At 46.1% G+C, this 24,273-nt stretch overlaps 1 protein-coding gene across 1 annotated transcript in view; it reads left to right on the forward strand.

Moving 5' to 3' along the window:
* Positions 1-24,273, forward strand: part of LOC138265359 (major facilitator superfamily domain-containing protein 8-like) — a 92,232-nt gene that overhangs the window by 58,629 nt on the left and 9,330 nt on the right. The window contains exon 10 of the mRNA XM_069213003.1: positions 9,793-9,915. Within this exon, the coding sequence (XP_069069104.1) occupies positions 9,793-9,915 (123 nt within the window). The remainder of the gene's footprint in view (positions 1-9,792; positions 9,916-24,273) is intronic.

A 24,273-nucleotide genomic window follows, 5' to 3' on the forward strand; every position in this document is an offset into this window, starting at 1 on the left:
CGGGCAATGGTAGGATGAGTCAGTGCGTCCACTAACGGACGGGCAATGGTAGGATGAGTCAGTGCGTCCACTGACGGATGGGCACTGGTAGGATGAGTCTGTGCGTCCACTGACGGATGGGCACTGGTAGGATGAGTCAGTGCGTCCACTGACAGATGGGCAATGGTAGAGCTGATGCAGCCACAGTGCACTTTTCGCAGCAGAGCCGCTAGCAGAGCACTGAGTGGTAGGCAAGCACTTCTAATGATCGTGAGCCTCTAGTGATCCCACATCCTGCAAGACATTTAGAAAAATCTGCAAAGAGGAAAGCCAAAGCAGCAATGTAAAGGTACATTATTCAGAGTTGCAGATCGCTATTGTGAACAAAGATTCCGCGCGTGATGTACGCACATCCAAAATGGGGTATTTGTATCTCAAGCGACGTAAATGAGTTTGCAAACTTAGATGGGTGTGGATGTCAAATTAATGTATTAAAGCACAATGACAATAGTGTCATGGAAACAGACAATGAAATACAAGGGAACAGTGTCTCAAAGTGTAGGTGTGAGTATGGTAGAGATACCACTTGGGTGCCAGTTGACACAGAGTCAACTGCCCAAGAGCACAAGGAGCTCAGGTTGGACCACCAAGTCCTGGGGTCTGACTAGCAGAATACCAGCTTGGTGCTGGTCTGCTGTGCTGGGCAAGGTCAAAGGGAGCCATGAAGAAATGGACAGAAACAATAAAAGTTGGAGCGAAAGGGGGTGTGCCTCCCATGCTTTTTACCACTGTCTCATCTCCACTTGTAGGACGGTTCTCACATCCAGCCTCCCTCCACTGCAGGAGAGGCTCAACAGATGTTCACACACATTGGTGTCCAGCAAGCGTGTATGCTTGGCAGCCGGCTTGTGTTGATGTGAGGAGTTCCGGGGGTACAGGTTTCCCTGAATCTGCCTGTAGGTGCAGGACTCCTTGTGGCAGGTTGTGGCTTCCATATTGGAAGGCCCTGTGTTTTCCGGGATGGAGCATGTGAGCCATGCATAGTGGGTGAGAGCTGCTATTGCTTTCAAACATGGACAGTGTGATGGGGGCACAGATGGCCACTTACTCCTGACCAAGGGGACGGGTCTTTTTTCCGTTCCTTGTACACAGCTAAGTAGTTTTGCGTTCCCAGAGAGGGTGCTGCAGAGTTGCCTGATTGTTTCGCATACATGGGAACCAGGAGGGATGCACTTTTACATTGGTTGACATCTAACTCAATTATTGCATTGCCGTATTGTATTGGAAATGAGCTCATATAGCACTTATTATCCCTTACAAGGGTTTGAAGCATCTGGTGACTGGTAGCATGCTGCTCCGGGACCCAAAGTTAGGTGTTGATCCAGCGGTTACTGCTTAATATTGGTTGTAGTTGGGATTAGTCTTGTACTATCAAGGAACCATTCCACGCCTTTACTCTAGATTCTTTGTGTAGGTTACAGTAGTAGGAGTCAGCTGTGACCATTAGTGGAGGGTAAGCGAGTTCATGCAATGGTTCTTGGGATGAAAGAATAGATTAGTGGAGAGTAGAGATTGTTAGGTTGCAAAGATGAAGGCTGTGATCCAGCAGGTGAGGTTTGCATAAATACAATATTACAGCATAGTTTAGAGAGACAGACCTTTTGTTTTGTTTATAACCCAAGAGGAATTAGTTCGAACCCCCAGAGGAGATTACAATGATGAGTAAAAGTGGCCTTCTTGCAAGTGAAGCTTGAACACTGGAGTAGTATTGCACATTGCACCCGGAGTAACAGAGGGAAGCCAGCTCTGTCGATGAATGGATGAATGAGTCCCCCGTCACGTGTTACCTGGCTATACAATTGATCATGGGTGTTGTCTTGTATAAGAAGTGATCAGTCTAGTAGTTCCCTGCAGAAAGTGGTCTAACTAGTATTGGATCTCCACTGTATCATTGCCCATTTTACGTAACAATAGCATTTGGAGCATGGCCCATAGCAAGCTGGGGGAGACTATTTATTTGCTGTTTTAATTTGGGCTCTTGGAGACACAAAAATAAATATGACCATCCACAACCAGATACTGTACGGGGGACCATTTTTTGACATAAAGTTATTAACTGTTATTATTTACTATATTTTTCGCTTTTATCAATTTTTGGCAATATAGACACTTCAGGACTGTTATGAGTGGGTTTAAAATACTGCACCAGGATACCTCCTCCCTAAATTAACGACCTTGGAGCTATTGGTACCTTGGGAGCCACAAATACTGTTGCATTCTGAATGTAACCGAGGGTTCCCATAGGAATGAGTTTTTCAAGTGGGAATCACGAAGGCATCACTTGATTCTCGTGGTAATTCATCAGTGTTGGTCCTTTCCACACCAAGAAGTTTCAGCAGCTTTTAGCTGGTGATGTTTCCGGATGAGGTAAAATTGGGGATGGGGTATCCTCACATTTCTTGCAAAGCCCTGTGAAGCTGGAAACTGTTTCTGCCTGAATCAAAAACTACGCCTCACTCGTGGTGGGGTCCTAAGTATGGATGATGTCATTTTACCTAAAAGATGTGTCTAAATACTTTTCTTTTGGTTAATAATTTATCACCATAGTGGTTGACAATGTGGGGAGGTCGTGCAGCTGTTCGCCTTCTATTCACTCAGTAATGTAAGTGTGAATTAAATATGATGAAGACGCACACATTGGTTCACATGCGCAAGTGCACATAAGTAGTCAGCACATCTACACATAGACCAAAGCAAAGCATAGGTTTCTGCCACTCTCCCACATAGCTGGGCACCACAGGAGGGAAGAGGCGGTGTTTGAGATACACAAGCGAACAAAGGTTTACACAAAATGTAGGCACTGCTAAGAAACTCTTTATACAGATTAATTTGAACTGTTGTGCTTGATACATTTCAGGAGGTGTCTTGGGCTGGGGTCCTTGAAACTCATTTATGTCCTTTTTTAGTTGTGCCCCCTCTGTCTGAATATTGTTTTGCTGTGCTCTCTGTAACTGCATTTTGCTGCACCGTGAACATGCTCATCCTGGTAATGGGACTTAGAGCAGTGGTTCACAACCTTTTGACTTCTGTGGACCGCCACTTTATCATTACTGGATTCCAGGGACCCCCATTGAACCATTATTGGAATCCGGGGACCCCCCCACCCCCACTGAATCAGTACTGAAAGTTGGGGACCTAATCTGTAAATATTATTTATTTTTTTAAGCAGTTGCGGACCCCCTGAGGGGCTTCGTGGACCCCTAGTGGTTCCTGGACGACAGATTGAGAACAGCTGACTTAGAGCATTGTCTGCTGAGACCTTCTGAAGTCACTGAATCTAGTTCCGCCCATGTAACCGGTGAACGTGGCCAGCATCCACCTCCTCTCTGGGTTTCCACCGCTGGTGCAACAACATAGAAGTGTGAGCGGTGGGACCCGGTCTATTTATTGGAGAGTGCCCATTCAATTTGACCAAATCGGAGTGGAGCACATGACCCATAGAAATCTGGAGGAATGTCCTTTCTAATTCTTGATTTCTATAAATTCATGTTGACAGCATGCCAGACTCTTCACCCAAATATTGTGCCAGCAATGAAATGCCTCGAGCATGGTTGGAAGTCCCTCCACAGCCCAGCAGAAGAGACTCCTGCACCCGCATGGTGCCAACGTCTATCACTTCCTGCATACAGAGGGTCTAGGCGTGAGGAAGTTTGCTGTGGGTGACATATAGGTTGGAGAGTGTGGCTCTTGACATACATGATGCGCACTGGGGGGGAAGAGAGAGTGCATTGATCAGACTGCTGATGTGTACTGTGTCCTGAGACCCTTCAGTTTCAGAAAGTCCCAATCGGATGTGGACAGATGCTCAGCCTCCCCCTGGAGGGCTGTAGTTGGAGGGCACGAACGACGCACCGACCTCCTCCAGAGTGATAACTTTATCAAAATCTCCTTTCGGAAAATGATGGCCTCTTTCCCTCTCAGGAGAAAGGGTAAGGCCAAGAACCTCGAGTTCCTGAACCAGTGCATCAAAATCCCCATTCTAATTAAACTGGATTTCAGTGGCCAATAGTTGAGGGCACAATAGCTGCGCACGCGGGAGGCTGGTGCCAGGAGAGAGAGAGGATATTTAATAGCAATCATCATAGCGCCATACCGTGTGTCCAGTAGGCTGTGCTGTGAAATAGGGGTATTAAATGTGTGCCATTGTGTGCATCGGGTTAAACAAATAAAACCAATCCGCGCATGCGCATACACAGGATTGTTTTCCATCATTAGTCAGAAGAAAGGTTTTTTGCACCTGTACCGTCTGCGTGGGTGGTGAACCCGGAAGTGGCGGGAGCTGGAGGAAGGACAGTACGGACAGGACAGTCCCAAGCCATCACTACAGTTCACATTCCTGTGGGAGGCGGGAGAGAATAAGCCGTGAGGAGTGCAAGTGGAGTCTTGGCACATCCTGGCACCGCAGCAACGCATTCCAGAGCTGATGGTAGTGGGTGGGGAGGAGCGAGCTGTACCTTGTGCTGCAGATACACAGAAAGTAAGTTGGAGGCCATTTCTACATTCTAGAAATCTTAAACCTGATGAATGATTATACAGTGATATATAGAAAATCCATTACTCTAGTCAATCCAACTAATTAACTCACATATCCTCTGCTCAAATTAACTCATAAAAATACTAAAACTGAACTCATATTTCCCTATACTAATCCACCACTAATTCCTGTTGGGCTCCAGAGTAGCGTGATACTTGTCGAAAAGCGCTTTGACGCCTCGTCAGGGGTAGTAAGTGCTATATAAATACTGTTACAATATTACAATACAATAAGATACGAAATGAATATAAACGACTACAAGAGTGAAGCAAGATTAGGAGCAAACCAGCGAACCTGGGAAAAAAGAGAAACCAAGAGTCAGCTGGCGTCCGAGAGGGTGAATTGTGAGGAGCCTGACTGAAGAGCTGACGCTCTATGTGCTCCTCCATCCCAATGAAACCTCTTCACCCGGAAGCAGAAGCATCTTTTGGCGCCTCTGCAATGCCACTTAGTCTGGAAAGAGGCATTTCTGGGGTATTCTGGGGAGAAAACACAAGCAGTGAGCATCGGTGGCAGTGAAACCGTCATAAGATATGGTCCCTTATTTGTTGGGGTTCAGACTTTAGGTCATCTCGGTCTCCTATGACACCTCCCTGATCCAGATCTGGAGGAGTCCAACGTGGAATCATGAGCCTGGCTTTAGGAACCAGGATCTCAACTCAAGTCTTTCTGCCTCATAAGCACCGACACTCAGCCCCTGGAAGTCAGAGAGCTGGGGGAGTGTGAGTCTAGGCACTCAATACAGAGTAACTTCTGTGAATGTGATTCAAGCTGGTTAGGGAAGCGACTTGGAGTTGACTGGTTCCTCATTCATGTTTTTGGAGGACTGGTCTGGGGCGGTGAAGAGGTAAGGGAAGATGTCTCCTCAGCCAGTCGTGGTTTGTCACAGGCAGGTCCACTGCAATTATGCGGCACGAGGGCCAAATTATGCGGCAGGGTTTAGTAAATTATGCAGCAGGATAAGGCAAATGATGCTGCATAATGCGGAACACTTTGTAATAATATTAGTTCATTATTTCAACATTTTTAAACTTGTTAACACTGTCTGGGCATTGTTTGTACCTCGTTAGTACCATTTAATACCCAAACGTAGCAATAAGTAACAAAAAGATGGCCAGTCAAGTTTTGCAAATGGTCTTTCGCTGCGCAGCAACACGCGTCGCTGCACTTTGAGTAACTTTTTAACCATTTGAGCCAGAAACAAAATTAGTTTTGTTAAAATCTGCAGATTATGCGGCGTGTGATGGACTATGTAGCGAATGCGGCAAATCTGTAATTGTGCCAAGATCACCGCGGCCGCACAATCGCATAATTCCAGTGGCGCTGTTCATAGAATAAGAGGATTCTGTCTTGTTACCCATTTGCCCTTCTCCTCCAGCATATTCCATCATGGTCGCCCCTAAATTAGCGGCCTTCATCTGACAGTTTGCTACTCGTTTCCGAAGATACCATCAGTATATGGTTACAGTTCTTGCTATGCATGTTCCTGATTCAGGCCTTCGAGATGAAGAAACACTCCCTGGCTGGTTATGGCATTCCAGCCTGATCTGTGGAGCCTGTATTGTGGCCAATCAAGTGGGCAGAATTACCCCTTGCAATCCATGATGCGGCACTGGTATATATCACCAGTGGCAAAACGGTGTGATAGGTTTTGAGGTTTGCATCCGATCAGGCTGGTCAGAAGATTTTATGGGGCCCGGGTCACCACCCTGAGGAGAGGCCCCTCTATGGTTTTCTGGTACCACAAGCATCCCATTCAGAAATTGAAACAATATACTTGTGGCGAATACGTAAGCATATTACGCCACCTAGTGGTCACCACTGTTGCCGTGTGAAAAGTTGATGTGAAAGAGCTGTTTCAGAGCATTCAGGCAGCATCCATATGATGTCTACCCTACGAGTGGTGGAAACAATATTCAGTGGCGTAACAATAGTTCCCGCAGCCCGCGCGCGGAGGGGTGGGAGGTGGGGATTATGGGTGCGAGCTCCAGGGCCCCCTTCCCTCAATGTGCACCGTCGGCGGGCCTCTTGCCCAAGAGTTCCTGACTGGGTCTAGAGCGATGGGCCCGTGCGTGGGGTGTGTTCCATGTATTTTGCAGAGGCTCCCCCTCAAGTTTTATGTGCCAACATTTGCGTAAGACTTAATGCACCATCTGCCACGAAAGCAGCACATGCTCGCCCGCACGCACCTGCGCATCCGGGTTAAATGGCTCGCAGATGGCGGCGAATGCTTGCAGTCTGACTTCCATTGACTTGCACCTGTTGTTGCCCACGCTCCAGTGCTTAATTGGTGCTTTTTGTTCCCGGTGCTGAGCACCGGCACTTATTTTTGAGGGCCGGGGCTTATTCTTCTGCCTCAAGCATTTGCTGCGAGCAAAACACACATGGGAAAGGCGGATGAAGGGTAAAACGAAAAAGCGACACAAAGGGAGAAAGTAGAAAGCTGCAAGAGTGAGCTGAAGGGGCAGGGAGTGGCTTTATATGGAGTGAAGAGGCCCGAGATGGCTTCAGGATTACGCCGCCTCAATATTTCATGTTCACACATTTGATTGCAGCAGCCGCGTGTTTAAGAGCAGGGCTTTGGGCACTGGCACCATTTTATTTACAAATTAAGCACTATGTACAAATCGTTGCTAACGCACACACCAAGGTTTGATGAAATTACATGTGATCATCCCCTTCTATATTAGAGGGAAACAGTATAACACAAGCCAGAGAGATTTAACAGTCGGAAAGGTGGGCTGTTTTGTTTCCTTCAGAGTCATTTCCTTCCAGAGGACATGACCCACAGGAGAGGCTGGCAAAAGTTCCTTTTCTTAGACTATCCGAGCACGCGCCTCCAATCCTTCTTATGTAACTTTCACAAAGGTAAGCATTAAGTAGTCTCTTCTGAGGTGGGCATGCAGGGGGCAGAGTAGAACGATGAGATGTGTGTGAAGCAGTGTTACTAACACCTACAGCAAGGGGACAGGGCTTGGTCAGGCTAGCCTTTCCATCTACCCATCAAAGGTGCCAATGCAAGGGTACCCTGTCAGAGCATGGGGTGCATGGGAAGTCATCCCACCCAAAATGATTCAGTACCACAACCCAGCTGTCCCCTCCCGAGTCATATTTAACCATAGAACTGGAAGAGACTTTCCATGTGGCAGCTTCTTCTGTTCCTCCCAAAAGGCCCCCCTTAGCATCTCTGCTCGATGCATACAGTCAGCATAAACCACAAGCTACCCAAGTAAATATCTTTAAAATGAAGGTCCACATTATGGAATTTGGAATATTGCAGGAAAAGGAACCTAACTGATGAGAGTGTGAGAAATACTGCCAAAGAGATTGAGCCAAGGTCTGACCCGAGACAAAACTGAATTGAAACCAACAACCAGCGTACTGCCGTTCAGGGCTAGTTGCAATTAAGAATATTGTAATTTGTACCAATAAATAGTGGCTGCAGCAGGATTAAAATGAAACCGGATAAAACAATGGATGCAGCCAGTGCTTAATTTGTGCTTATTGTTTCCGGTGCTGAGCGCCAGCACTTATTTTTGAGGGCCATCGCTTATTCTTCTGCCTCAAGCATTTACTGCGAGCAAAAGACATTTATGGGAAAGACGGAGGAAGAGAAAAACGAAAAAGCGTCTCAAAAGTAGAAAGCAAAAGCTGCAAGAGTGAGCTGAAGGGGCAGGGAGTGGCTTTAAATGGATTTGAAGAGGTCCGAGATTGCTTCAGAATTACGGTGTTTCAGTATTCCGTGCTGGCACATTTAATTGCAGCAGCCGCATGTTTAAGAGAAGGGCTTTGGGCACTGGCACGTTTTTATTTACAAATTAAGTACTGGATGCAGCATGCCCCCCCCCCTCCAAAGTCACTGTTAAATTGTAACACACCATCAGATGTTTGCACAGTAGTTGTTTTATTTGTAGGGATCTAGAAGCCATCCTGATGCAAAGTTCTGTCAGGATGTTCATTAAATGGGACAACCACCATTTTGCCCTCACCTACCCCACATCTCCATTTCAAAAGATAGTTTGGTCCCGTAGTCTTGACTTTAACACCGAAACTGGGTCACGCTTAGGCCTGCACCCCCCCCCCCCAATAGTTTTTGTACCAAGTTTGCTTCCCTCTTCTCCACGTGCTGGAGATTCTGAAGTACCCAGGCTTTAAGTATTATGCTTAAGGCACCGAAAAAAAAAACCTAAAGCTAGTGAGATTCGGGTTTGTTTTGGAAAAATCTCTGTTCAAGATTGCATTTTTTTTTTTTAAAATGACATCAACAAAAGGTTTGCTCTGCTAAGATCACTATCCACTTTAAAAATAAACACATTCGGCCATCTTGAAGTTTGTGGTGGAAACGCGCATGAAACCCATGGTTGAACCCGGAAATACAAATATTTCTGATAGACAAAATTCCAAATCCAGCAAGGAGTAATAGGTAGATCACTCATAATTTACACAAAGAAACTAGTTGTTGAAATAAAAAAAAAATTGAAACAATTAGAATTAGTCAATAGTGTTTTTTCTGTGTTTTTTGCCCTGATGGCTGATCTATAAAAATAATATATTGTGACATCTGCAAGATACTTCAGGTTGCGGGGTATATAGTGTTTGTTGGTTGTACACAAACATTTGACCCCCCCCAGACCAAACAACTGAGCTGCAGCTTATATTGTTTTTTCATTGTGTACCGATTGATCTTCAATTTATATGGGCAAATTGAGTGAAAAATGCATCTGAAGGAAATCTATGCATTTCTTAAATGTACCGAAATATATATAGTTTGGGAATAGTGGTGCTTTCTACATGTCTAAATTTGGAGTTACCCAGGCTATCATTTGATTCACAAGTCATTTTGTAAAATGTGTTCTTTCTTTCACACTGGCCTATACTTGGAGCCACAAATGGACAGCTGTTCAATAATAATACTAAATCATCTACTAATTTGTGTTTCTACACTTTTTCTGATAAGAATGGTACCCGACTTGTCTGTGATCTAGCATCATCCTCCAGGAAAGGGCTATGGGTGCATTTTACTTTGTGTGATGTACTGAGGGACCGAGTGGTGTTCTGTGATTTTACCATTCCATAGATAATGTCTTTGTCTTTCTGGTTACTTTGGTGATGGATACAGTTTATGCATATCAAATACAACTACTTTTGTTCTTATAGTAGCAAAGTGAATGGCGGAACAAACTGATGTTTGTTGATTCTTTTTTTCCCATTTGTTGCAGGCACGTATGCTATTTTACTGACTGAGTTCATAGTCGGGGTATTCCTGCAGGTTTTGGGACTCCCATTTGTTGCGGTCTCCCAAGTGTCCCTCTTCTCAAAAGTGACATCAGAAAAAACACAAGGTGAGTTTCTTATCTTCAATATCTTGCACTTATGTACTTAGTCGTTTTATTTCTTTCCTAACTTAGGTTTTTTCTGATTTTCCTTTACTTCTCTCTTTCTCTTATGTTACCCTTCTCTTCCTTGCTTCTCTAATTCCTTATTTCTTTCTCCTTTTCAGTGCTCTCTGTTTCGGTCTTTCTTTCATTCCTTGTTCCTTCTCCTGTTGTTTGTCATGTTTTTTTCTTTCGCTCCTATTTTTTATCTATGTTTCTGCTTATTTTCAATCTTTTGCGCTCAATATTTTTTCTTCCAGTATTTTTTCTCCTCCGCACAAGTTTTTTTAAAAATAATCAATCCTTTTTCTTGCACTTAATTTTTTACAGTTCTCCCCTTTATCTCTCTCCTTTTGTTATTCTTCCCTTATGATTTTTATGTCTTCTATCGCCTGTTTCCTTTATTCCCACGAGTGGCTTTTGTTTTCATTGCTTGGCTTTTCTCCAGCTGCACCCCTAATGAATCCATTACTTTGCAGCTACTCAAAAACACTCTCTTAGAATCAGTAGTATGTCGCTTAAAAATAGACATCTCATAACTCCGGTTCTCCTACTCTCTAAGCGCCGCTCTTAGACTTTTTGAACACAACAACACTGGGAGCTGTTAAGCGTTATAGATGGATGATTTGCCCTTTAAACACAGTTCTTCTTTCTTTGCTGGGGTCTAGTAGCTTTTTGTACAGTTCAACTCTTCAAATATCAAGCAGTTCTTCTTTTCTTAACAGTTCCCCGAGGGTGAGTTCTCATACCTGGTTTACTTCCCAAGTTGAAGTGGTGCCAGTATTATTGTTTTATTTGCCTGCAGCAGCACCATTAGGCCAGCAGTGTGGTCAGTGCAAAAGGGTCACTTTTGGACCCTTTCTTAAAGTACTGAAAAATTGTTTAACTTTCTCCATATTTCAGAACTGGAGTTAGAATAGTAGATAAGGCTCTTGGCGGCCTTGAGCAAACTTGCAATTCCAAAATAATCTACGTCTAGCGATAGAACAGTAAATTTGACTTTTGAGTGCCCGTCACACCCATTGCTGCTCTGACGGTGCAACGCATGGCAAGAAACTCACGCCTACCCAACAATCCATGTAAAACATAGTTCCTGTCACCCAACCCATATGATCGGGGCTCCCATGTAGGATTTAGCAACTCCCATGATTGCCCCACCGTGTACATTGTTGTTTCCAATACTCCTTTCTTTTATTGTCTTGGGTCCCACACATCAAGAGGTACTTACCCTCCACATCAGCCTTCTTGCACTGCATTTTGAATAGGACTCCAGGAGCAATCCCTGTAGTCGGGTCTCTTCCGCAGGTAGAATAAGAGACTGAGGATAATTGTCCTCTTCAATTCTTGGGTACATTTTCTGCCTCACCTCGGCAGGCCATACTAATCTGATATCTCTTTAGATTCGAGCGGACTCTGTTGAGCCTGAATTTAAGCCTCTTGCATTTCACATGATAACTTAACTCAGGTTCCCATCCTCATGTGTAATTGACATTTCAAGAAGCTTTTTATCCCTCAGCCTGTTTCTCGGTTCTCTGTTTACGTTTGTAGTATAACAGGAAACTTATCTTTTTCCTTTAAGTGGCTCAGGCTCACTCATAATCTGCTAAGTATACTATTGACTTCTGAGTTGGTAACTCTCAATGCAAGCTCCTCCACCCCAGGTAACAACCAACCTTTTTTTTTATTTATAATAAAAGCTTCTTATGTTGGTGAAAATAATCCAGAGCTACAAATATTATTCAAATTTTAATGCTGACCCCGTCAGGCAAGTTTACATATTTATTTTAAATATAAACTTTTCAGTTTTTGTAGGCTGGGCTACACACAGGGGAGCTACTTATGGGTAGCACGAGAGCTACTAGTAGCTCATGATCTACTTGTTGGACACCCCTGCAATCGCATATGTGTGATACCCCCCACAATACACTCTGGACTCCTAGGGTGTGTACTGTCTGTCCCACTCACTATCCCATCAACGTTTGAGCCATTAAAATGTAACCTGTGTTCAAATAACATCACTTTTTATAATCAATACACAGGAGGATGAGTGCGTCTAAGGAAACGTGCCCTTCTATCCGCAGTAACTTCAGGGTCACCCATCCTCCAAGATAAGACTCGCCCAGTGGTCCCTACCTGAGGTGATAGGCTAATTCAATGATTACACATGTACAACCGGTTATTTAACTTCTGCACTATTCCCTTAGGACCTTTGCATGGTCAGTCATGCACAGTCACTCTAATCCCATTCCCTTGTATCTGTGATTGTGTTCATTTCCAGTTCATCTGCCTATCGCTGTTAGTGTTCTGTTGTGGTTTCAGACTCACCTCTGTTAGGTTTCCATTCCAAACTCCCAATGTCATTCCCTGAACTACATTTGGTAAATTTAAATCAAGTCCATGCTGTTAGGCTCCGCCTATGAATCATTGCTCCGTTGAATATCAGTGAACTGACTTTCTCCCATGCCGCCTGTTGCTGCTATTGTGCGCACGGTTCTTGTGGCAGATGCATCCTCACCCACTATGTTCTCTGTTTCCTCGCTGAGGGCTTCTTCATTATTGTTTGGCATACGCACCCTGAGGGGTTTCCACCATTTTCCCAAGGTTCCCAGTGACTGTCAGCCATACCCAGCCAGCCCTAGACTTCTTATGGAATCTGGAAGAAGTCTGATTCTCATTTGAATATTGCACAGTGCTTGTCCAGATACAACAGCATATCTTCTTCATGCTAATGGGTTTGAGTTTTTGTTGTGCTTATTGGAAGCCCTTCCTTAACTTCTGAGTTTCCAAGTGTAATCCAGAAAGATTCTCATAACTTCTCTCTGTACCCATGCATCATTATGTTTCCTAATATTCAACAAAATCACGTCTCTGTCTAAACGTTTGAAACCCTCACTAAAATTGCTCGCTGTAGTAGAGTCCAGCCCCAGGATATGCCACACAACAGCTCCAAGCTGTTCGTAACTCTCATTATCACAGGATTTCCGCCCAGGTCAGTCTCCCTTCCCTGCTGCAGGGTCACAAAATACTCTCATACATACACAATAGGTGCAACCCTTTGGCTCCTGTGGGGACATCACTGGTATCAAATGGAATACAATGTGGCATATCCATGAATTAATTTGGAAGGTTCATTGAGACTTGACCCACTCATGCCGCATTCACGCAGACTACATTTGTGATGGCCCTGATGAAGTCCCTGTATTTGGGATGAAACACACAGGCTGGGTCTTTCTATGTACGGGTATTTTTTTGCCGATAAAGGACTCTGAGAAGCCCGGAATTGTGAAGATTTGATTTCTACACCACAATGCACTTGGACAAATACAGGATCGATGCAACACACCACTTTTTATCGAACAGGTACACCTTGGGCAGAAACAGTGGAAGCTTCCCAGTGTTAGACGGCAGGTACAGTTAGGTTAGCATCATCACAAGTTTTTTTTCCATCACAGGACAGGTAGGAATGGGGCAGCAATGTAAGCTGTATTTCCTCACAGAAGAGAGGCAGAATGCAGTAGCAAAGCAAGCCTACATCTCTCACAGGCGACAACACATGCAATCTTCCATTTCATAGAGGCCATATCCAGTGGACAGGCTAGTTTTAGTTTTCATCTCTTACAGAACATGAACAGTTAAGGCATGAGTGGGATTTAGTTTACAGAAAGAGCTCTGAAGTGGGTGCTGAAGTCACAGAGATGGTTGTATAGGTGGATAAGTGAATTAATATGTAGCTTTGGACACCATCCTCGCTAAGGTGATATTCCAAGTCCACATCTGGAAAACCCTGCTGCTATCACTTGGAAAGCTACCCTTTGTGTAAATTCATAAGCCTTCTGTGTATTGACAAGTGGCCGTCACCTGGTAGGTCATCGTTATTTGGAGCAGCCTCCCCAAAGCGTAACTATGCTCTAGACAGGCAGATATGTACCAACTTCTTCGAAAAGTTTTTGAATGCACTCACACCAGGCATTGTGCTTTCCAAGGCTCGGTGCTGCACTTGTTCAAAATATTGAGACCTGTATTGACAGTGCTGCAGCAGGTGTGCCCCAGTTAGTGCCTATTGTCTGGTACCGATCTTCTGCATTGGGGTTACGCACTCCTCTCCGGAGATGAGTCGGCTCCATTTACTATCCTGGCATCTCTGCCCTACTCAATTGAAGGCATAGTCACGGCCCTACTCTTTACTCTAAGATCTCCTCGGCTCGAATAAAAATAAATCTAGTTTTCACCTGAGCCTTTTTATATCCGTTACACGTGCGTGCTCTTCAGATTTTCCGGCAATCATGCTGGCATACATTATATGACAAGCGCGGTGCATGAGAGGGGGCAGTGGAAATACACAGGAAGGCACATTTGTAGGCTACTAAGAGAGAAAACAGACACTTTTATAACCTATCAAATATCTTTGAGGACTTTCAAAACAAAGAGGGAGAGAGTGTCTGTGTTTATGCAAAAATTCCTAGTGAAATCCGACAGACATTTCAGCATACACGACTGAAAGCATATGTACCCAACTATCAGAAAAGATATTTATTAGAGTGGTGTAACACCCCAAACACCCCCCGTGAAGCTACGTCTCAGTCTGCAATCTTACAAAAAATCAAGCAGGTGTCCGTATCTGTGTGTGCATGTATGGAGGTAAGTGTGTGAATGCGAAAATGAATCCATGGGTGTGTGACGGGATGAACGACTGGTTAAGCCAGGCTATAAAAAGACGAATGATCAGATAAATGGATGGATGGATGAGTGAGTGCACATATGTGTGAATGCGTCGGTGGGTGAATTCATAAATGTTGTTCTGAATAGATCCAGTGTCAGGGTGAGGCAGCTGAAAGAGTGGGAGACTAACTTGCCATAGATGGTGAGCCAACGAAACATAAAAGAAAGGACACACACACACACACACTCACTCACTCTCTCTCTCTTCTCTCTCTCTCTTCTCTTCCCCCTCTTCCCCTCCTTGCACGCAGTTGCACGTCTACTCCAGGTGTGATGGTTTCTGGGATTTCCCTGGAAATGGAATGTGAGCCAGAGTCCTGTTCACTGCAGTGGGGAGCCTGGGGCACAACTAGGAGGCAGAGGAGACGTCCTGTTTATGTAGGAACATTGTATCTGAGAGAGACATCTTGTTGCAGATTTCTTACCTTAGAATTACACTCAGGCATCTGTCTGGATCTGAAGATTTTACTTGAGCAGTACCCATGCGTGGCGTTGATTGGCCCCACATCCATCATCGGCATCGTCCGCACTGGAAATGTCATTGCGTCCCCTATATAGGCTCCACTCCGGCGCGCTGAGATCAGTTCATTTCTTTTCATCCTAGTCAGCACTAATCCAAAGAGATCATACCCCTCACTCCATTTTTGATTGGCTTTTTCAAGGCCCAGGACCTTGTTTGGTCTTTGCACAACCATTGAATATGAAGCTTTCTCCACTATGGACCTGCAAACAGACTAGGGTGAGGCCAGTGGACTGGATACTTTTCCAAATACAGGCATGCTTTCTTCCCCCTCATGTGGCTATGGTGGAGAGAGCTTCATATTCAGTGGTGGTGCACAGAGCAAACAAGGTCTTGGGCCTTGAGCTGCCTTCGGTGGCAGTCAGGACTAACCTCCTGACAGAGGTGTTTCAACCTGAAGCTTTATGCTGCGAACATCTGCTCCCATTTAATGAAGCCCTTACAGATGTGCTTCTGGGTACCTGGACTTGTATCAGATATGGAATGTGGTCAAGCCCACAATTGGCCGTTGCCATCACCCTGCTATGGGCGACCCAAGTTTTCTGACACAACACTCCACCCCTGAGACCTTTGTTATCAGGACTCCACCGCCAGAGGGCGGGTTCCCTACTGCACCCCCGGGTAGGGAATCCAAAAGGATGGACCAACTGGGGAAGAAGATTTTTTTCTTCCGCTAGCCTGGCTTTGTGGTCCATGAACACTGCATGCCTTTTCGGCTGTTATTCCCACACGCTGTGGGATGCAGTTGCCCATGTGCTGCCACTGTTCCTGAGGAGGCCTAGGCTGTACTTTCTCCGGCAGTTGCAGATGGGAGACATGCAGCAAAGTTCATAATCCGATGTGTACTAGACATGACCGACTCACTGGGCAGAGCTGTTTCATCAACGGTGGTCCTAAGACGCCACACCTGGTTGAGGATGTCTGGCTTTTCAGAGGATATCTAAGCCAATCTGATGGACACGCCCTTTGATGGCATTCATCTCTTTGGAGACCAGGCAGACTTCACTCGAGCGCTTCAAGGATTCTCGTGCTACAGCTGGGTACTTGGGCCTTGTGGCAGACCCTCAACCCCTCCGTCTGCCTTTTTCTGGCTGTGAAAGGGGCACCCCACTGTGTCTGTTCCTGACCAGCCACTGTGCCATGCCTGCTGCCCATCCTCTGCGTGGCCAGAGATGTGGAATCCACCAACCTTGTGGATCAGGGAGCCAGCTGTCTGACCAGTCTTCCACCCCTGTCCGCAGATGCCTCCAAACCTTCCTAGTCTGACTCTTCCCCATCAGGAACCACTCAGAGGTAGGATTCGCCGTGACCTGCAATCTATCACGTCAGTCAGGGTTTTGCAGATAGTCCGAAGGGGATATCCTTCACCTGTGAAACTACTGCTTAATCCATGCCACCATCCTATGATCGGATGACAGATGATCACTTGGCACTTCTCTGAGAGGAAGTTACAGCTCTCTTCCCCACGGGAGCCATAGAGAGAGTTCCTGTGCCAGAAGTAAGTTGTGGTTGCCCTTCACGCTACTTTCTGGTACCACAAAAATGACTAGAACCTCTGCCCTATCCTAGACCTTAAGTCCTGCAATCTCTTCCTCAAGGAGGAGAAGTTCAAAATGCTTATTCTGGCTCACGTTTATTTGCCCAGGTCCCAAGAGTCTAGATGGGAGCTTTGGACTTGCAGGATACTTATTTCCATGTGACCATCCTACCTGCCCACAGACGTTACTTGCAGGTCATGGTAGGCCACAAGAACTTTTAGTTCACTGTGCTGTACTTTGGCTTTACCAGCACACCTCACATGTTCATGAAGGTGATGCCAGTGGTCACAGCCCAGGGATTTCAGTCTTCCCCTACCTTGACAATTGGCTGTTGAAGGCGGGTACCTCCACACTATGGCGGACCTCCTGCATTTGCTGGGCTTCAATATAAATGTACCGAAGTCACACCTGACTCCCTTTCATTAGAGCTGTTCAGGACACAATGCAGTTTCGGGGATTATTATCCACAGTGGCGATTCCAGGATATTCAGGCTATGATACCTATGTTTCAGCCTCTATCCTGGATTTCAGTGAGAATGACTCGGCTGCTGGGCCTCATGACCTCCTGCATCCTACTAGTGACACATGCCAGATGGCATATGTGGGATCTCCAGTGGGACTTAAAGTTCCAATGGGCGCAATATCAGGGGAATCTCTCCAACATGGTCCAGATCTCGGAGTGCTCTACGAGACCTGCAGTAGTGGTTAACGAACAATGACTGAGTCGGAGGCAGACCCCTCTCCATTCCCCAACCAGATCTGACAGTAATGACAGATGTGTCACTTCTGGGCTGGTGTGGCTATCTGGGAGAGGTGGAGATCAAAGGAGTCTGGTCTCTGGCGGAATCAGGACTCCACATCAACTTGTTGGAGCTCCGGGCGATGCGACTGGCATTGAAAGCATCTCAAGGGAAGATAGTGCAGCTGTTCGCAGACAATACCAAACCCTGTGGTACTGCAACCAGCGGGGAGGTGTAGGGTCGTAGACCCTTTGTCAGGAGGCTCTGCCTCTTTGGAGGTGGCTGGAACACCAGTATATATCCCTGGTGGTTCAACATCTGGTGGGCTCTCTGAATGGCAGAGCGGAGGAACTCAGCTGAAAATGCCTAGTCGATCACTAACAGAGTTCCATCGGGAGGTGGCGCAAGGTCTCTTTCAGCAGTGGGTAGAGCCTTGGTTAGATCTGTTTGCCTCCGCATAGAATGCGCAATGTCAGCAGTCTTGTGCGTTACAGTTTCCTTTGCCGCAATCGCTCAGAGGCACTTTTTGTCTCAAGTGGAACTTAGGCCTCCTGTATGCCTTTCCACCCATACCACCTGTGACCAGAGTGCTCAAGAAGAGCAAGAACGACTGGGCCCAAGTAATCCTTGTTGCCCAGGGCTGGGTAGGGGAAATTTGGTATCCTGAGCTATTGAGCATTGACATCGATCCTCCGATCAGACTTGACCTTCGGGAGGATCTTCTGAAGCAGCAGCAGGGGAGGGTTCTGCACCCAAACCTGTCCATTCTCTGCCTTCTTGCATAGAGCTTGACAGTCGACAATTGACAGCTTTCAACCTTCCTCCAGAAGTCTGTAATGTAATCTTGGCAGCCAGGTGTTCCTCCACCAAAATGGTATACACTTGTCATTGGAAGAAATTTGTGGCATGGTGCACAGACAAGTCTGACTCCCTTTCTGCCCCTCTTTCCGAGGTTCTGTTTTTCCTTTCTCTGGTTCAGCAGGGCCATACTATTGGCACTCTCAAATGTTATTTATCTGATATTTCTGCCTTTCTAAAGTTGCCTGATCAACATTTTATGTTTAAGTCTCCTATTGTAAATAGATTCCTCAAAGGTCTTACAGATATGTTTCCTCCTTCCCCATTCATTATAACCCAATGGGATTTCAATTTGGTTTTGCAATTTCTTATGTGCGCTCCTTTCGAGCCTCTCCACAGTTGCCCTGTCATGCTTCTCACTTTGAAAACAGCCTTTCTTGTGGCCATTACCTCTGCTTGCAGGGTGAGTGAGCTGCAGGCAATGTCAGCTAAGCTGCTCTACCTCTCTTTCTATCCTGACAAAGTGGCTCTATGCACCAGGGTGCCCTTTTTTGCCAAAGGTGGTCACGCCCTCTCATGTAGGCCAATCCATTACCTTGCTTAATTTTTACGCATTCAGGTCCGTAGGGATGGATATTTTGCCCGTTGGGTCCTGAAGGACTTTGTAGTATGATCTTAGTTTGCAGACCCTCCGCTAGGGATGTTATTGCTTGAGTCACTATTCTCATGTAAGGAATCTGCAGCTAGAAGTCTCTATCAGATGAACAGGTTATTTACCTTCGGTAATGCCTTATCTAGTTGCAGATTCCTTACCGACCCACCCACCCTCCCCGTGTTGCAAGCTGATTTCTAGGGACAGGGACTCCCCTTTCAGGGCCTTAGATTTGAGGCACCAGTGGTCCGTGTTCTTCATGGCTCTGCACTTCTGACTTGGAAAGTCATAAAAAGAAACTAACATCAGCGTGCCAGGGTGGCGCCTATATAGGACCCACAATGTCATTTCTGGCACGGATAACGCCATTGATAGGTGGCGTCGATCGGCTCTGCGTCTAACAGTGGGCGGGGGTACTGCTCAAGAAAAATCTCCAGATCCAGACTGACACCTGGGGGTGTGTAGTTCGAAGGTAAGGGATCTGCAACTAGATATGGTCTCCACCAGATAAGTTGTTGCCGATGGTAAGTAACCCGTTCTTTTTGGCTTGGGCATGCTTCCGTACCAGGGCTTGCACTGACACAGTCAGAGCTGCCATGTTGTTGGAACTGCTGAGGCAGATTGTGCCCCGCAGCTGGTGTATATTTTTCAAGCATTCAGACCGGACCACACTGCAGTTAACTGAAGGTTAATCAAAGGGCGGTGAGCTGATTAGCACCAATGGTCATTTGCATGGGATTTAGTCAGGAGAATGTGATCTCAGTGAGTATTTCTATCAAAGACTGCTGCATATTTCTTCACCTATTGTTACCAGTTCCCCAGAATCCCCTCGTGGATCAGAAAGGAACCGGGGTAGGCTGTTGATCTTCCAGAAAGTCAAGAGTTTCACTTTCAATTCAATGGTTTATCTATCCACGACCTTTATTAGATCGTGGACAGACGCACAGGGGCGTCGCGTGGTCAGAAAGATTGTGGGGGTGAGTTTCAGATTTCTCAACAATCACGCTGGTTAAAATACATTTCAGAGAAGCAGGGCAGGAGGGGGCATTTAAGGAGCCGTAGGAAGGGAGGGTAGTGTGGATTTTGAGGGGTACTTATAACTCCATACTTTATAAAAGAACTATTTAGGGCCTTTAAAGCAGAAACAGGAGTGTTTTTGTCTACATGTGTATGCAAAACTCCCACGTGAGATCCGACTAACACCTCCGCATACCCGATTTAAAGCACCTGTCCCCTGCGATTTAATGCAGAATGCATTTATTGGGGGGATGCCCCCCTCAAATAGTTGTAATAGTTGTATGCTGACGTATGGAAGTCAGCATGTAAAATACACAGTTTCAAAGAACTACAAACAAAATGTTAAGGCAAACCTGCAAATTACAAATAAAACCGAACTAACCTGGCTGCGAAGTGGGTGCTGCTGCCGGTACTCGAGCAGCAAGCATTGAAAAGCTCTCAAAGTCCTCCCAGACTCCGTGTAGGCCACACCCCTTCCCTAGTTTATCGTCGGATGAAGCGTCTGATTTATTGCAACAAACGCAGAACCTATATTAATTTTGTGAGCTCGATGATATAAAGAAATGCCCCGCTCATACATCCAATCTTTTCGAGGGTAGCAGATCACAGTATAAACAAACGGCAGTACATTTTGTGCAGTGTACGTGAAATGCATGGTCAGACATGCAAATATTGTATACTGATAACGCCCAGAAACGTGTCAATGAGTGCCCAGAAGACGCAATGGGCACTGTGCAGTAGCCACTTATCCCTCTCGGCGCTAATGGACTTCTGATTCTGACCGGATACTCTGGTGTGGGTCTGGCAGGTGTCAGTGGCGTTGCAAAAAATAATGCACCACCGGCACATTAAATGTAAAACAGAACTGGGCTAAGTAAAAACGTATGGAAATGGCCGTGCATCCCGGGATAAAGGGAGAGATACGTGTCACGAGCGAGGGCACTGATACTACACCACCAGGAGTAGGGGCAGGTGCACCCTCGCTGATTGACACAGCCTAGGGAAGCACAGGGCTTAAATTTAAGCTTTAAGCGCCCGAGCTGTTACGTAAGCAAGGGTGCTGTGCGTCGCAAGTGGGTGTGGCTTTAAGCATTGAAGAATGTAAAGGTTGTAATCTCGGTTGGCATTTTACAAGCCCAGAAAAAAACACGGCGGGGTCAGATGCGCATTATGCAAGGGCCAGAATGACACTGACACTCACAGTGACTGAAATAATACATTAAAAAGAAATAGGATGTGTGAAGGGGCGGGGGTAGCCCTGGTGCTCCTGTTAAGAACCGCTGCTGCTAAATGGGGAACACGCCAAGCTTCGGGGCCTTTGCAGAGGCGGTAGCTTAGCAAATTTAGACACTACAGACGCTGGTGGGGCCCTGTCCCACAGTCTTTTTTGGTGCCCACCCACCCAGTGCTTAATTTGTGCCTGTTGTTTCCGGTGCTGAGCACCGGCACTTATTTTTGAGGGCCGGGGCTTATTCTTCTGCGTCAAGCATTTGCTACGAGCAAAAGACGCATGGGAAAGACGGAGAAAGAGAAAGATGGAAAAGCGTCACAAAGAGAAAAGTTAGAAAGCTGCAAGAGTGAGCTGAAAGGGCAGGGAGTGGCTTTAAATGGATTGAAGAGGCCCGCAATAGCTTCAGGATTACGCTGCCTCGGTATTCCGTGTTCATAAATTTAATTTCAGCAGTCGCATGTTTAAGAAGAGGGCTTTGGGGCCCGGCAACTTTTTATTTACAAATTAAGCACTGCCCCCACCCCATGACCAACTCCTTACCACCACTTGGCAAATGAGCCCCTCATCTTTCCGTCGCCCCCATTTCACATACATTCATTTGTTTTAATGCGCTGGTACAGTCTTGCTTTACTAATCCACTCAGCTATCCACATAAAATACAGTTCTGTTCTTTGCAGCAAGCACCCTAGCTCTCTAGGCTGCTCTATGGCGAGTCAAAGCTGCCCCTAGACAAAACTCCCATCTCCCTATTAGGAACATTGATTGCAAGAGGTATCTTGACGTTTTAATTGCTCCCTGAAGGCTGGACGCACAAGGAACTTTTCAGCAGGTGCTTTTAAGTGGCAACTTTTGTAAGTTATTGGTAAACAAAGCGCCCCCCTGAGCAAGGCTGGCACCGCCCTAAAGCCTGCTGTGACTGCAAAGATGCTGGTATTGCGCTGTGAAAAACACATTCCTCTATGCAAACTGTTCCATATGTTATGAGTGTCATTTGCACTAAAGTAAAGAAGGAAGGTAAAGTGAAAACCTATGGAAACAAATGGCAAAATTGATATGAACAGTTAAATTAAAATGGAAAGAAATAAAGATGAAATAAAGATCCAAAGAAAAGAGTGGAAAGGAAGTAAGTGGTAAAGGTGAATTGAAGTTGATATTGTAAATAAATTAGGAGGTACTAACAAAGACAGAAATAAAGAAACAGACAAAATAATAATTAGAAAAGTCAGTGGGTTTCGCCTACGTGAGAGCTATTGGCTTTGGCAATGTCTTTTAGCCACATTGTACAGCAGCATGGCGTTGAGTGGTGTGGGGGTAGAGTAGAGTGGGTAGGAGGGGTGTACAGTAGACTGTAGTACACTGGCATAGAGTGTTCTATAGTGAGCTGGAATAGAGTAGAGCTGTGTGAAGTGAGGTGATGTGCAGTGGCATTGAGTAGAGTAGCTTGGAGTGGTGTGCCGTAGAGTGGCACTGTGTGGAGTGGAGTGAGGTAGAGTGGTACCTTGTTGAGTGGCATAAAGTGCATTGTCGTAGAGCGAGGCAAAGTAGAGTGGCATAGAATGCACTGGTGTAAAGTGCCATTGAGTAGAGTGGTGCAGAGTAGAGTGCAGTTCCATAAAGTAGATTTGCGTAGACTGCAGTGGCATAGAGTGCTCTGCACCACTATACGCCACTGCAGAGTGCTGTTGCGTTGAGTGGTGCTGAGTAGGGTGGTGTAGAGTGCAGTGTGCAGTGTAGAGGACAGTTGCTTGGAGGAGAGCGCTTTTGCGTAGAACAGAGTAGTGCAGAGTAGTGTGCAGTGGTGTAGAGCGCACCACAGAGTGCCGTGGCGTAGAGTGGATGAGAGTGGCTCAGAGTGCAGTGGCCTAGAGTAGAGTGGCGCAGGGCAGACTGCAGTGGCATGGAGTAGTGTGGTGCAAAGTAGAGTGTTATAGAGTACAGTGGCATAAAGTGCAGTGGCATGGAGTGGCGTAGAATGCAGTGGCGTAGAGTAGAGTGGAGTGGAGTGCTTGAACACTAAGAAAAGTAGTCCGAAAAATGGGAGCAGTGGATGGAGACAAGTACTCGGTCCATACCCCAGGGGAGGGCCAAACACGGAAGAGGACATGACACCTTGAAACGAGAGCAAAGCAAATGAGAGCAACGCTGTCAGTAGCAAATAGTGAACTATGGACGAGCTGTAAACCTACTGTATGTAAATAAGTCTTGTAGAGACAGTGTATGCACTGTCAAGGCGAAACCTAAATATGGAAAAAAAAGAAACAAAAAAATAGAAATAAAGATTGAAATGTAGAAGAAAAAATTTCTGACTGGTCCCTGAGGTGACCTTTTGCCCCGCCTCTCTATATGAATCGTATAATCTCACTCAGACCACTATAGCTGTCTGTAACAAAACCTTAAAATATGGGTTAATGCAATGATATCTACTGCAGAACTGGAAGGCGCAGCTGACTCTAGAGGGAACGGAGGCTAACCCCATCCCGCTGCAAGGAAGCCAACAATGCATGACAGCGTAAGGCGGTGGTGAAAAGCTCACCAAAAGGAGCAAGGGGTCCCCCAGTGACCAAGGCATGCAGGTTTTAAATTACCCAATCCAAGGGGAGGGTCAGGCAGCATGACTGACAGAAGGCGACTCGGACAGGTGTGTCCCAACATTGTCGCCAGAATGAAGGACATCGCCCAGGAATCGCCATCTGAGTTGCAAAAAGTGCAGCCTGGATCAATGTGTTGCTGGATTACACCTTTAGCTGACAGCGACTCCGGCTTGAATCGGCCAGTGGCGTGGTTCGAAACTCGCTGCCCGATCAGTTTTTTGGTGTGAAGCGGACCAGATTGTGACTAAGTTAGCAACGGCATTGGGGAACAGTGTGTGATGCCCGAGCAGTAGCTGTGTATACGACCTAAGCGGACAACTGCGTGGAAGGAGCACACTGCCCATCTGGAGAATAATCCATGAAGCGGGCAGCAGCATGGTTGGAGCACGCTGCCCGACGGGCGAGCAATTTGAAGCCGGCAGCGGCGTTGGAGGGGCATGCTGCCCGTACAGAGAGCAATCTTGGAAGCAAGTAGCGGTGTGAAGGGAGCACGCTGCTCAACCAGTTAGCAAGCTGTGA

This window comes from Pleurodeles waltl, chromosome 11 (genome assembly GCF_031143425.1).
Source record: "Pleurodeles waltl isolate 20211129_DDA chromosome 11, aPleWal1.hap1.20221129, whole genome shotgun sequence".
Classification (NCBI taxonomy): Eukaryota; Metazoa; Chordata; class Amphibia; order Caudata; family Salamandridae; genus Pleurodeles; species Pleurodeles waltl.